This window comes from Contarinia nasturtii, unplaced genomic scaffold (assembly GCF_009176525.2).
Source record: "Contarinia nasturtii isolate CC-2019 unplaced genomic scaffold, AAFC_CNas_1.1 Cnas_scaffold_1371, whole genome shotgun sequence".
Taxonomy (NCBI): domain Eukaryota; kingdom Metazoa; phylum Arthropoda; class Insecta; order Diptera; family Cecidomyiidae; genus Contarinia; species Contarinia nasturtii.
The window spans coordinates 3,075,813-3,089,489 of record NW_022198708.1 but is presented as its reverse complement, the minus strand read 5'-3'; the positions used below and the strand labels follow the sequence as shown (position 1 = coordinate 3,089,489).

At 31.7% G+C, this 13,677-nt stretch overlaps 2 protein-coding genes across 6 annotated transcripts; both read left to right on the top strand.

The window, feature by feature from the left end:
* The first annotated feature begins 66 nt into the window (after window positions 1-66).
* Window positions 67-1,735, top strand: LOC116345841. Its single transcript, XM_031775550.1, has one exon. It carries the CDS (start codon window positions 377-379, stop codon window positions 1,016-1,018), a length of 642 nt encoding a protein of 213 aa, XP_031631410.1. The 5' UTR covers window positions 67-376; the 3' UTR covers window positions 1,019-1,735.
* A 9,124-nt stretch (window positions 1,736-10,859) lies between these two features.
* On the top strand, window positions 10,860-13,677 carry LOC116345762 (gamma-glutamyl hydrolase-like). 5 transcript variants are annotated; one of them, XM_031775432.1, is made up of 7 exons: window positions 10,860-10,985; window positions 11,856-12,252; window positions 12,419-12,469; window positions 12,593-12,822; window positions 12,911-13,017; window positions 13,087-13,184; window positions 13,256-13,677. In XM_031775432.1, the coding sequence occupies exons 2-7, from the start codon at window positions 11,894-11,896 to the stop codon at window positions 13,569-13,571; spliced, it is 1,161 nt and encodes a 386-aa protein (XP_031631292.1). In that variant the 5' UTR covers window positions 10,860-10,985; window positions 11,856-11,893; the 3' UTR covers window positions 13,572-13,677. The 5 variants fall into 5 exon arrangements, with proteins under 5 accessions (XP_031631292.1, XP_031631289.1, XP_031631290.1 ...); XM_031775429.1 differs by having other exon boundaries at window positions 11,750-12,252; XM_031775430.1 differs by lacking the exon at window positions 10,860-10,985 and adding an exon at window positions 11,186-11,257 and having other exon boundaries at window positions 11,750-12,252.

The following is a 13,677-nucleotide window of genomic DNA, read 5'->3' as shown; positions in this document are numbered from 1 at the left end:
AACTAGGCCTCCTCGTATATAAAGCAAACGTTGAACGTGGATAACTCAACATTCCATTCTCGTCGCTCAGTCGATATACAAGTTTCAATCTGAGAGAACAGAGAAAGAGCCGAAAGTTGTAAACAGTCAGATTAAACAAATTTTGAATTGATCGTTAGTGAATACCGTAAGCAAACCCCCCACATAGAAAACGAATGAAATAAGGAAAGGAATAAATAGTGTGCGAGTCTCGTTGTATGGTGTATTTTAATGAGACAAAGTTAACAATAAACAACGTTCATAATTAACGGTGAAAAAGGAATTGAAAATCAACAATAAAAATCGATAAAAATAAAAAAATCGATTTAATTCAGAGATAAAATTAATATACAAAAAAATGGATGAGCCGCGAGTAATTTTTATCGAAATTCCAACAATGAATAAATCGCGAAGTGTGTCACCAGTATCACCATCTATGTATCGTGACAAAAATACAGGATTTTTCGACATGCTTAGCCGACGTTTTGGCCGTCGATCACACGATGAGCTATATTTTTCACAAAATGAACGTGAAGAAGATACACGAAGTTCATCCACCGAATCATGTTCATCGACATCAGTTCAATTGGCTGGACGAAATGATGGTTTAAATAAAACGTGCGTCGAACCATTACCATCATCAAATAAACAACGCCACTATATTCGAAATTGTTCATGTGAATCGCACAGTTCAAGTGCATCGAGCAGTGATTCCGTTGAAAATACAACACCAAATGGTTTAAATGTTCATCGTCGATCAACATCATCAATTCGACGTGCTATGCAAAATTTATCAATATCAACACGTTCATTGTCATGCAGTAGCACTGGAAGAGATCAAAAAGATCAAAAAGCTAAGAAAACGAAAAAACCACCGCCACAACCAAAATGCATACTACGTCAGCCAATTTCCTACACATATTTGAAAGGGATATCGGGACTGCCAACAAAACGAGTACCAACATCATCAATATGCTGCTACTATCCTACACATCGATAAATGTATAACAAGCATTGCCATAACTCAACTGAAAGACTTCTATTGGGAATTTCTATCAAAAATCGAATGCTCGAGAAAAGTCTTATTTTAAACAGAAACAAAATTTAAACAAATGAATAATAATCATAATGATACTAATAACATTAATAGTAATCGAAGCTATCTCACACGAATCGATCACAATTTTCAATTGAGCATTTTCGGAATTTGCTGCTTCTATCGAACTCCAACACAGTGGGGTTTTTTCTCCAAATAATAACGAAAAGACTATATAGGTATTATTGTCACTTGTATCATTTCGATTTACCCCAAAATGAAAGTAATAAAATGGCATTCAAGCCACAACATAAATACATTCATAAGTGCTGCCAGAAATCATCTGCCATCATCGTATACAAATACGATTGTTACTTAGTATGGGGCATTTTTGATGATCCAGCTAACATATTTTATTGCATAAAATACACGAATACGAAACACATACATGTATACCTATATATACAAACACACACTCACACTATGATGATGTAGTTTCATTGCGTTTGTCCCTTCGCTGTGCATGCAGTTCGAAAATACTGCAACGGAATGCACGATGATGCAATGCGAATGTCATCATCTTTTAAATTATAAGAGTCATAATATTATTTTAGATATTCATTTATTTATTTATTACCAAAACTGATTGCAATTACAACATAATATTTATTTACGGATATTAAAAAGTCACACATTTTTTATAAATGCTTAGTTATATTTTCGGTTCATTGGATTTTCATTTAATTTTATTATTATCTAAATGAACTACATTTCGTTGAAATCCAATGAAAAAAAGCGTTTCTATTTTGAACACACTTGAAATTTTCCAAATCAAAACTTCTTATTTCTAAAGACAAAACATTGTTGTTTTTTTTTTTTTTTGAATCCACCGAATATCAAAAAATAAGAATGTACATTTAAAAATAATGCCACTCCAAACCTGAATTAACGGTTCTAATCTTGATTTAAAAAAAAAACTTTTATTCGCTTTGTAAATATTTCATAGAACCATTGAGCAAAATGATATAAAACAAAACTTATGCCGTGATTTTTTATAAAGACTGTTCGAGACTAATTGATGAACAAAATTTGATACAATCCATGACGGATTCGGAGAATATGATAGATAATTGGCTTGTTTTTACAAAAAAAAAAAAAAACAAAAATTGGACGATTGTATCAGAAACAAACAAGAAAAAAATGTTTCTTTCTTATAAGTAGATAAGTGAATTGGGTACTGTGCCTTTCTTGATTTTTCGGTAAAAAAAATCGACTTGGATTAGATTTTATCAATTATGAGAATTAACTAGAAAATCAGCCTGATTATAGAAAATGTTAAAACTTGGTAATGAATTTAAACAAATAAAAAAAAATGAGAAAAAAAGAACAAAAAAATTGAAAATTGATGGAAAACCAAAAATGATTTAAAAAAATCCCTTTCGATGTCTGTATATTTTAACTAATATTTAGTTTCACGTCAATACTTGAACTTAAACTGGCGCATTGACACCGTTATACGTTTTGGATATAATTTGCATTTGATGAAAGTTCTATTATTTTGATCAATTGTTACGTTGATAGTTAGAACATGCATTAAATGCATTGTGCGATAGAGAAACAATTGGGAGAAGACGGAGGTTAGCGAGATCACAACATAGAACATGAAATCGATCAATTTTCGACAGACATATACATTTAGACACACACATGCATACACATACACACTATAAACACAAATTATTAGCCACTAAATATAAACCACATAAATATTTCGGAATGAATAATGTTACGTAATATCCAATAATGCATGTACACTTTGTCTATAAATGTCAATATGAAATCTGTATAAATTATTTTACCTTCAAAACACTTTTAGTCAAATCTGAAAAGCAACTGAAAAAAACATTTATTGAATTCATGGCAACGTATGATAAATGAATGGATAGTAATTAAAAGACACTGAAATTTTGTTTAAAAAAAAGTAAAATGCATTAAAATTGCAACGAAATGTCCTAACTGTTTAATTCCTATCCATTCAAATGAAAGATGAGAATGAGAAAAACAAACATACAAAAACAACGTTTATCAAATGATTCGGTTTATTTATCAATGAAAATTCTATGATTTGCATTCAATACACATGCTATTTCAATTAATTGTGCACCATATACATGTTATAAATATGTGAAAACACCACTAGTCCTTTTAGTAAACATTCAATATTTAAACCAAAAAAATAAAATCTATTGAATTATTTAGAAAAACTATCATAATTAGTAGGATTCTGTCTGCTAATTAATTTAAAACAACACATGAAAATCAATACAAATTCAATGAAAATGACATTAACATTATCTGTTTTGTATTAATTTTGTAATGACATTCAATGAAAAAAAAGACAAAAATCTTGGAATTTGAGTTGAAATACTTATAGCTAACCACAATGCGATTTTCTCAAGCACTGAAACACTTATCAATTTGGAAACTCAAAAATAAAAAAGCATTATAATTTTAAACAATACATAACCGACAACATCAAAAATACACTTTCAAATCTTTATACAAAATAAATAAAATCAGAATTTTCTTTTAAATAAATTCAATCGAAACAAATTGCTGTGCAGTTAAATCCCAACAAAAAATTAAACAATCAAAAAGAATTTATTTTATGAAAGATGCTAAACATTTTTGAGCTTTTAGTTGAGAAATTCAAATTCGATCTACAAAAATAAATTATAATAGAATGGGAACATGAGAAAATCAACAAATGTGGTGCATCGAAATACAATTTCAAATGAAAATGAAAAATAAAGAGAGAGAAATATTCCAAGCAAACCAAAGCTCATCAAATCTTATCATATATCATTACCCTTGAAAATAATCTAGTCATAAACGATCGTAACTGTAATCCCAATTGTTAAATAAACATCTAAATGAAAAACAAAAGTGAACTCTCAGTTTTTTTCTTCCTTTTTTATACTTTCGATTAATACAATTGATTAGCAAATGTAGGAATTGATGGTGTTCTATGCAGAAATCGATTAATCAGGGATGCAGCACTAAATGGACAATAATTTCCCTCTCTGCCTCATTCCATATATTTTCTCTGTATTTTTTTTGTCGTTCCCTTGAATGATTGTCTGAGTTTTCGCAATTGCATATGTAGCATGCAAGACGTCACACAATGTCATCAATGTGCGAGTTTCCTCATCGGGAATAAATATATATAGAAAAAGCCTTGGATTACGTGAAGTGTGCCTGAAATTCACTCTCAATCGTATATAAAATGTTCATTGCAAATGATGACGACAATTTTTTGGCAAAATTTATTTCCAACCGTTGTACATCAAAGCATCGGAATAAGGATAATGCAGAATAATGCACCGAAACGACATCTAAAAAAAAACAACAACAACAGCAGTGCAGAGAGGTCATGGAATGGTGAAGAGCCATTAAAATTCGACATAACTGTTTACAAATAATACGTGCGCTAGGGCATGATTGCCAGACGGGAGGAGGGGGTTTAAAATATGATTTTAATGGCGGGATTTTGTCTTTTCAAAAAGGTAAGCAACCGTTGTTAGGAACGGGGATTGAAATACTTCTATGAAAAAGACTTCCAGGTGATATTTTAGGGTTTACGCATGCATTGCTTACAAATAGTATGATTAAGTGGACACGGTGAGAATTTCATCAAATTTTCGGTCACTGCATGATGAAAACTTTTTTCTTTCATAATTTACATGTAAACAAAATACCATGGTATACCATTGAAGTATCTGAAATCAATTTAAAAATCAAAAGAAGTATACGCATTTAGGACAAATTGGAACTGTAAACCATGCATACTTTTTGATCAACTTATTCATACTCGAATATATTCATGATGTCAGCCGTTGGTTATTTCTTCGACTTTGCAGTTTCATTGATGCAACGATATCAAGAGCACTGTGTTCGTGTTATTAACATATATTTGTGAATATATCAGTCTATATAAAGCTAAGAGATGTTATAACGTACAAAAATCTCAAGCAAACACCAATACACACAATGTGCAAGATGTACACATTCACACACAACCATCCGCACTATGCTGGATTCCCGGAAAATCCCGGTGCACATTTATTTATATAAACATTGAATCAAGTGGAATGGAACAGAAGAATGGTTTTTCCTCCAGTTCAATCTCTCTCTCTCTCTTTCTCTCTCCCTATCTCTCTCTGTGTGTTATTCATAAAATAAAAGTAGGCCTTGAATGACGTCATGTTGACGTCACAGGAAAATATATTAGGAAAGTGGGTCACAGACAGAGACAATGCATTTAATATGCTGCGCACATACAAAATTAGGTCTCTCAATGAAATATTGTACGTAGTAAAATAAGACCAACAACAAAACAGTTAACGCATGAAATGGAAACGGCTAGCGTTACTCTTTTTCAAGCAATGTTAAAACTGAAAACCTGAAAAAACTGAAACATACAACGAACTGTATAGTCGGCTCTATAAATAAATTTAAAAATTCAAATACAAAAATAAACAAATAAATAAATTTAATAAAATTTATGTTGTTCTCAGTTTTTGGAGGAACTTTAGTGCCTGTACATACGAACATTTAAGTCCTACTGTAGTTGCTTTGAAATGCGAAAAGTGTGAATTACTTTATGCGATTATGTTTGCATTGAAAATGACGCAAATGAATTGCATTTTTTTAAAGTCATTTGGGTTGGTGGCCGGACTATAACCATCACATTGATTTTAAATATTGTAAAGGGGGTTTTAATTGAAGCAAATTGTGATTTGACTTTTGAATGGATTGAATGGATTGAATGGATTTATTGTATAGGATTTGTTATATAAATTAAATTCAATCAGATCACATTTTGATTGCATGGGACAGCATTTGGAACATAACAGCAATTAAAGTTTATATGGTTATTGCATAAAACAAGGGCAATGATGTCAACAAATGATACATCGGAAGTATCCTTGGTTGAAGGCGTTCGGTTTCGGTTTGGGTTCGATCGTTGAGGTGAATAAACAAATAAACAAAAAAGAACTCAAAAGTCCAAAACGAAATCGAATCCGAATGCACCTATTTTTGAATGTAACCCTAGAAAATCGAACGATTTTTCTTGACAAAACCTGTAGTAAATAGGGACGATTTTAAAGGAGGGGGATAATTTGACACCACGGACTCCTACTTAAAAGCTATGAATATAACGAACGAAAATGAAATCACGGCCAGTTTCATTTGAAACTAAAAATTACCAAAAAAAGTCTTCAAATATTTTGATAATTTTGTCTGGGAAACTTGAAATATCGAACGAACGAAAAGTATTCGTTTTAATTTTTACTGCACAAAAAGAAAAAATGTGGTATTTTTAATTCAATTTTGGTAGATTTAATATAAAATTAACCAACAACGAATTAAATTTACCATTTTTGACATTTCTGAGGCATATTTTTCAAAAGTGACTATTTGTTGAATAAGTTTTACCAACTGCTTCATTACATTTACCAACTTTTCGAAACCACAGATGACGCTAGCCCATGAATTTGGTGAATGAAATGAAGCAATTGGTAAAACTTATTAAACTGATAGTCTCTTTTGAGAAATATGCCTCAGAGATGTCAAAAATGGTAAATTTAATTCGTTGTTGGTTGATTTTATATTATATCTACCAAAATTGAATTAAAAATACCACATTTTTTCTTTCTGTGTGAACGAACCGAAAAAGTACTGAACAATTAGAAACGAACCCAACGAATCAGTCAAACAAACCGAAAAAGGAACGAAGGTTCACCTTTAATTCATGTGTGAATGCAGATATTTTTGAGTGAACGCTTAATCGATTCCAAGCAAATTTTTGTTTGAGCATTTAAAGCTCTGACCAAATCGGGCATGTTTTATATTAAAATAAAAAATCATCAACAAAGCGTTTGTTATTGTTTGGTATTCAAAGAATGAAATGAAAATGTTCCCGTGATCTTGATTGGCATAGATAGCCGTTTTTATAAATGAGTGCTTAGTCACAACCGCAATTTCAAAGGTCCTTAGTAATTCTTCTGATATAAGATAAACTGAAACTTTTGTTCGGTAACGATTGAGGTTTTGATAAGATCTTTCGACTATTCTCAGAAAATCAGGATATATAACTCTATAAAAGTTTAATGAATTCGTATAAGCAAATAAGATATAAACTAATGGACATTTCAATTTTATACATAATTGTGAAGCTAAATAAGCATCGAACGTCATAAATTTAAACCATTTTGTATAAATATATAACAGCAAGAGCGAAAAAAATACTCAACAAGTACAGTGCATGGAGGCCAAACACTTCGTCATCATTTCAACATCATTCCAAACTATTGCATAAAATGTACGCGGCACCAAGTGCGAAACACACACACACACACACATACACACTCCTCTCTTTCTCTCTCATACATATAGTTCACATTTTGTTTGTTACTGGGTCAAATGTGTGTATAGTTTTCCTCTCGTACGGACTTTAAAATTGTTTTCATCTTTATGCTTGTCCTGTTCGCATCGATGTGTTTGCATGTATATGTGTATGTCTGTATTTGAACCGCAATGCCTACGTGCAATTTATCTCCGTTGCAATGTTATTGAATCAACAATATTGATGAAAGTTACGAGTTCCATTATGGCCATGGCTAGAATGATGAACAACTTTTTTGGTGACGTTAAACATTTATTTATTGAACATTGCATGAGTCTTCAATCGTTTTTAATGTGTATATGTGATGTATGGTTGTGTGTGTGTGTCACATTTCACCTACTACAATTCTACCTATGTACACAACATCAACTAGATAAACTTAAAAAAATGTGTGTTGAACATATTGCAATTTCATATATATATATACGTTCGCAATATTATGTTAGCAACAAAAATAAACAAATTTTTTTAAGAAAAATGCAAAAATAATTCATTTCAAATTTCGTCAAATGCAAAGTAAAAAAAATGCTTTTGGTGCAACATGAACTTATTTAAAAGAACAAATGATTTTAATGCATCTTCTTAATATTATATTTTAAAAATCCGCATATGCAAGAGTACGTTATATATCCACAATTAGTAAACATGTGTATGTGTATGTAATCGCTTTCAAATAGCGAGACCTTTCTTCCCGTAGGAAAGTTGCACATTATATACCGTTTTTATATTTGATGTAGTGTTATGTGCAAAAGTGCATCCGTTGGGTAATCAGCAGCACAACACAGCATAACTACATCCATGTTGAGCGTGCATTTGTATATGTTAGTTGAATGCATATGCTTCTGATGTATGCGATAGATTTGTGTGTACGTGTTAAAGTTCATTGAACTAATCAAATGGGAAAACTAGGATGACCGTGTATAGATTCACTGAAGAATAAATAGTTTCCTATCGGAAAATGTGCAAAAGGGACGAATATTGGCGCACACGAGATGGGCACCGGGAGAATGGAAGTAAGACAGAGAACATTATATGAAATAAAAGCATTGCATGCTGAATGCATTTTGTCTGTTAGCATCATCATGTAAACTGACAATTTTGGATTGGTGAACAAACTCAAAGTGTTAATATTCTTGATGCGCACGGTGCAAAGCCATTGAGAATGCAGAATACAGGCACAATATATAAGCGACAATAGGCTACAATATCTGCGGAAGAAAGCAATAAAACTTTGTATTTTATAGCGAAAAAAATTGAAGAGCTCATTCGTTTTTATATTTTTACGCGTATATACATGCACCGTACACACATATGAATACATATTCACGCACGGATAACTACTTCAATCGAAGGAAATTTTCAGTCTTTTCAATTTTTCCTCTAATTTTCTGGCTAGAATTGAAAGCATTCAACTCGAATATGATATGAAATATTTCCATGATTTTCCAGCAAGAGCGACAAAAAAAGATGAAACAAAATGAGATAAGTGAAAAGAGAATGTTTTTATGTTTTCCGTAGAAATCTCAAGTGTATTAATGCTTTATATTGAATATGCCGTTGAACCGTTCGTGCATATATTTTCGGCCAATACATATCTTTTTTTTGTAAACAGCTGAAATTTACACTTGAAGAGCACAATCTTATTGCGTTTTTGGTCGATTCAACCATTCACATGATGTACGTCTGCATGCGCACCTTTTTTGTAAACATATTCACAACGTACGATTCTTTCAATGTTATCTTGAATTATTTTTATCCATTTAATGCCCACATGAATGCAATGAGACTACTCCATTTTCTTAATTTTAGATATTTTCCACGATAAATACGTAATTTACTTGTTTTGTGCAAATGATCGATATTTTGAGTCAGTATATGTAGAAATTTCCCCGAAAAACTAATTTAAGAAAATTCCCCTTAACAAATTTCCAAAAGTGAGGGATTTTTTTGGTAATACAATAAAAGTTTTTTTTTTATCGAAGCGTTAAATGACCTCTCTATAATTTTCGAGAAAAAAATGAGAATTGCCAAACTCATAAGCTATGGCGTCAATCACACCAATTGAACTACAACTATAATTTAATGAGTGAGACAGTTTTTGTTTGGCACTTTACCGGTTGTTACGAAAAAGCTTCGTTTGGATAGAATCATTTCGTATAGACGCCGGAAAGGTGAGCAAACTTTTTTGAGTACGCTTTCTCGTATTAAAAGTAACGAATCAATTATTTCTGATAAATATTCATGGTTCAGAGGGCATTATACTGGAGTTGCTTTACTTATACGCGATTTAAATAACTGTTGGTAACCGAATCGAAATTGGTCACTGTACGATTAAAATGTGTTTGACTTCTCCCGATTAATGGCCAATTAAATTATTTAGACTGAAATTCCGTAGTGTCAACACTCAACATCAATTGCTTTCAGAAGAAAACAATAAACAATTATCAAATAGCAGCCAAGGAAATGTTAACCGATAAATATTTCAATTAGTTCACAATGCGCATTGTACGTAGAAGAACTTAAGCACGTGAACATTGTTGAAATTATAATGAAAATGATTGATATTCTATTTGGTCACACTTATATGTATTGAATAAGTGACGGCATTCAACGTGATTTTAAGTGGGAACCGATTTTCATTCACGGAACATTCGATTAATTTTTAGACACGACACGTACCGATTTAAATGCTTTCAGCATCACTTCAAATGTTTCCATATTCCACAATGTATATCATGTGGATGCAAAGTCATATTTGCCACGCGACAACAGTCGACAATGTGATCTGTTTTATTCTTGTGAATAAAGCCATTTCAATTCATTTCGTCTCCAACAAAATGAACACGTGACGAATTTATATTTTCGTGCTGGTGGTCTAGTATAAAATGAAACATAATAATGTACTTTATTTGAACAACACACTTGATACCTATTTGAGGAAGGTAGGAAGGAAAAACATATCAATATTTATGCCACTGTAATTTGATTCGAATTCATTCAAAATTCTTTGATTAGTTTGACTTATTACTTTGCCGTTTACAGTAGACACATTCAAAATAATGGACTTTGAAACAATCACAAATTTCCTGTAAGTCTTGGAAGCGATAATAATAAATAATCTTTCGTTACACGTATGACGTTGACAACATTTTTATTTGTAATGTTCGTATCTCTCTCTTTCTCTTTGATATGTCGCATCCCATAAGAACAATACACAGATCAATTTAGATTAATTTGGCCGATTACTTATACTTTTTGTTTGACTTGTATTATCACAATACATTATTAAATTTAAATGCAGTCAATGATTAAAGTTCAGTGTATGTTTGAATTTACATCACATAGTACGAGTACTGACTGTTGCTTTTAAATCTTTCAGTAAATGTCATTCATAATAAAGTGTCTCATTGATTCGTCTAATGTTAGAGCTAACCGTTGTCTAAATGGATATTTTGACATTTGGTAATTTGATGATTATAATTATGTAGTAGCCAGCCAATTCTGAATATTTGTTCGATTTGAAGTGCAAATAATAAACATGTCAATTAACTGATAATTAAACGAATTAATTGCCGCAAGTAGGGAAAAAAAAATACATTTGATAATTTCAATTCATCGCATCAAACACGGTCTCTTTATGATTTTGAGTCAGTCACAAACGATTCGAGCACAGGAACAAACGTGTTCTTAACTTACTGACCTGAATTTAAGCAGTTACCAAGGGGCGGAGATGAGTGAGACTCAAACATGTGCTTCTTCTTCAAAACAATACATACACAAGCATCACATGTACAGCAGAAGTCAATAAGTATTCATCACAGAAACAAAGCTGAGTAGCGCGCGCATGTATTTGTGTTTGCACTGCTGTTATGGCGTAAACCTTTAATTTTTGTGAGTAAGTGTGTATGTATTGTTTTGAAAAAGAAGCACATGTTTGAGTCTCACTCGTTTAGATGTAAATTACATAGGCATTTCCAGGCCATGGCAGTTACCATTTAAATGAAAACTCTCGTTTGCACCTGCAAGATTGCATCACAAAATTCATATGACTGCAAAAAGAAATTAGATTGGATAAAAACAAAAAGATTTTATTTGCAAAGACAGACTTAATTATTATTTAATTTTTGTGGTTAGAATACAAATAAAAAGAATTTTTGCTATTCAATTGAAGTGTACTTGATTGAGCCAGATAACATAGTTAAATAACGTATAGTGTATCTTTGTAGTGAATCAATTTTTATTAGAGACTGAAATTATAACAGCTTGACCGCTTTATTCATTGAACCGTTTGGACTAAATCTCAAGTTGATAATATTATGATTTGAATTGAAGAGGAGAAGAGCTGAATGTGACGCGAAGAAAACGACTTGATGACGATAAAAAAAGAGAATCAACAAAGAAGAGAAATTCAGATTAAAAAGAAGGAAAAGCAGCGCGACGTCCAATTTAATTTCGGTCAATTAAAAACATTAAAAGAAAAAACGATGGCAAGACCAATTTTGTGCACAGCACTTTTGATTATTGCCATTACAAATTACATTGACATTGTCGAATCATCGACTCGACATGACAATTTGATAGATAGAACGGATCGACCAATAATTGGAGTGCTAGCGCAAGAGATATCATGGAAATTAGATGCGATATGGCCAGGAGTCTATAACAGTTATATAGCAGCATCCTATATTAAATTTGTTGAAGGTGGAGGAGCCAGAGCAGTGCCCATTTGGTAATTATATTTAAATATATTTGATTGCTGAAAAATGCTACCGTCCGAAATCGGATTTCAAACAATGATGATTTGTTTACGATTTTGTTGTTGTTTGGCTTTGTCGCTATTTAATTATGTTTTTATTTTCTTCTTCTTCGGTATGTTAATACTTGACCTATTACAGGATTGGTAAACCTCGATCGTACTATGAGATCATGCTGAAAAAGCTTAATGGGTATGAACAAAATATATTTTATTGATGGTTGTTATGAACGCAACGGGCAAAAGAGAATGAGAGGGTTCTTTTTTTTCTCTCTCACAAAGTTCATTTTCTTTGTTTCGTTTTATGAACTCACAGCGTTTTGTTGCCCGGTGGTGGAACATTGTTCAATCAAAGTCATGGCTATTCCGATGCTGGTATACACATATACGATATTGCGAAACGCATGAATGACAATGGCACATATCTTCCATTGTTTGGAACATGTCTAGGCTTTGAGTTATTATTATTCGCATCAAATGAAAATGAAGAATATCGAACCTATTGTTCGTCGCAGCGACAATCATTGCCACTAAATTTTACGAAAGGTGAGATAGCAAGAGCAACGACTCGTATTGAACTAAAATATCATGATTATCTTTTATCGCATTCACTTTTAACTTCCAAATTTAATAGAGTTCAAAGATAGCCGAATATTTGGAACAGCACCAGAGCACATAATTAATATACTAAAAAAAGAACCAGTTACATCCAATTTTCATTCGTATTGCGTCACACCCAAGGTGCAATCAACATACATACATTGTTTTTTTTTAATTTTTTTTTTTAAATATATTTGATGAACTTTTTAGGATATGATTGACTACGGTTTGGACAAAACATGGAAGTCACTATCAACTAATTTAGATGAAAATGGATTGGAATTCATTTCAAGTATTGAACACAAACAGTAAGAATATCATCAATAAATCAATTGGAGTATTGAGCATCAAAATGTTTCTTTTTTACATTGTTAATTAGTTACCCATTCTACGGTGTACAATTTCATCCGGAGAAAAATGTGTATGAGTGGATTCGAAATCGAAATATTACACATACTATGGACTCAATTATATCATCGCAGTATTTTGCTATGTTTTTCATCAACGAATGCCGCAAGAATGGAAATCATTTTAATGGGCTAAATGAAGAGAATCAAGCGCTGATTTATAATTTTCCGGTTACATATACCGGTATCCAAAATTCAACATTCGTACAAACTTATCTGTTCAAATGTGATGTAGACTATCCAGATAATCGCAAAAAAAGAAATTATTACAATGTACATCTTGTTTAATCGACGATGACAACGTGCCAAAATCAAAACAATGAATATTCTATTGATGATATTTTGATTTAAGAATTTTAATGAATCTCCAAATTAAACTTAATTAAACACTCAA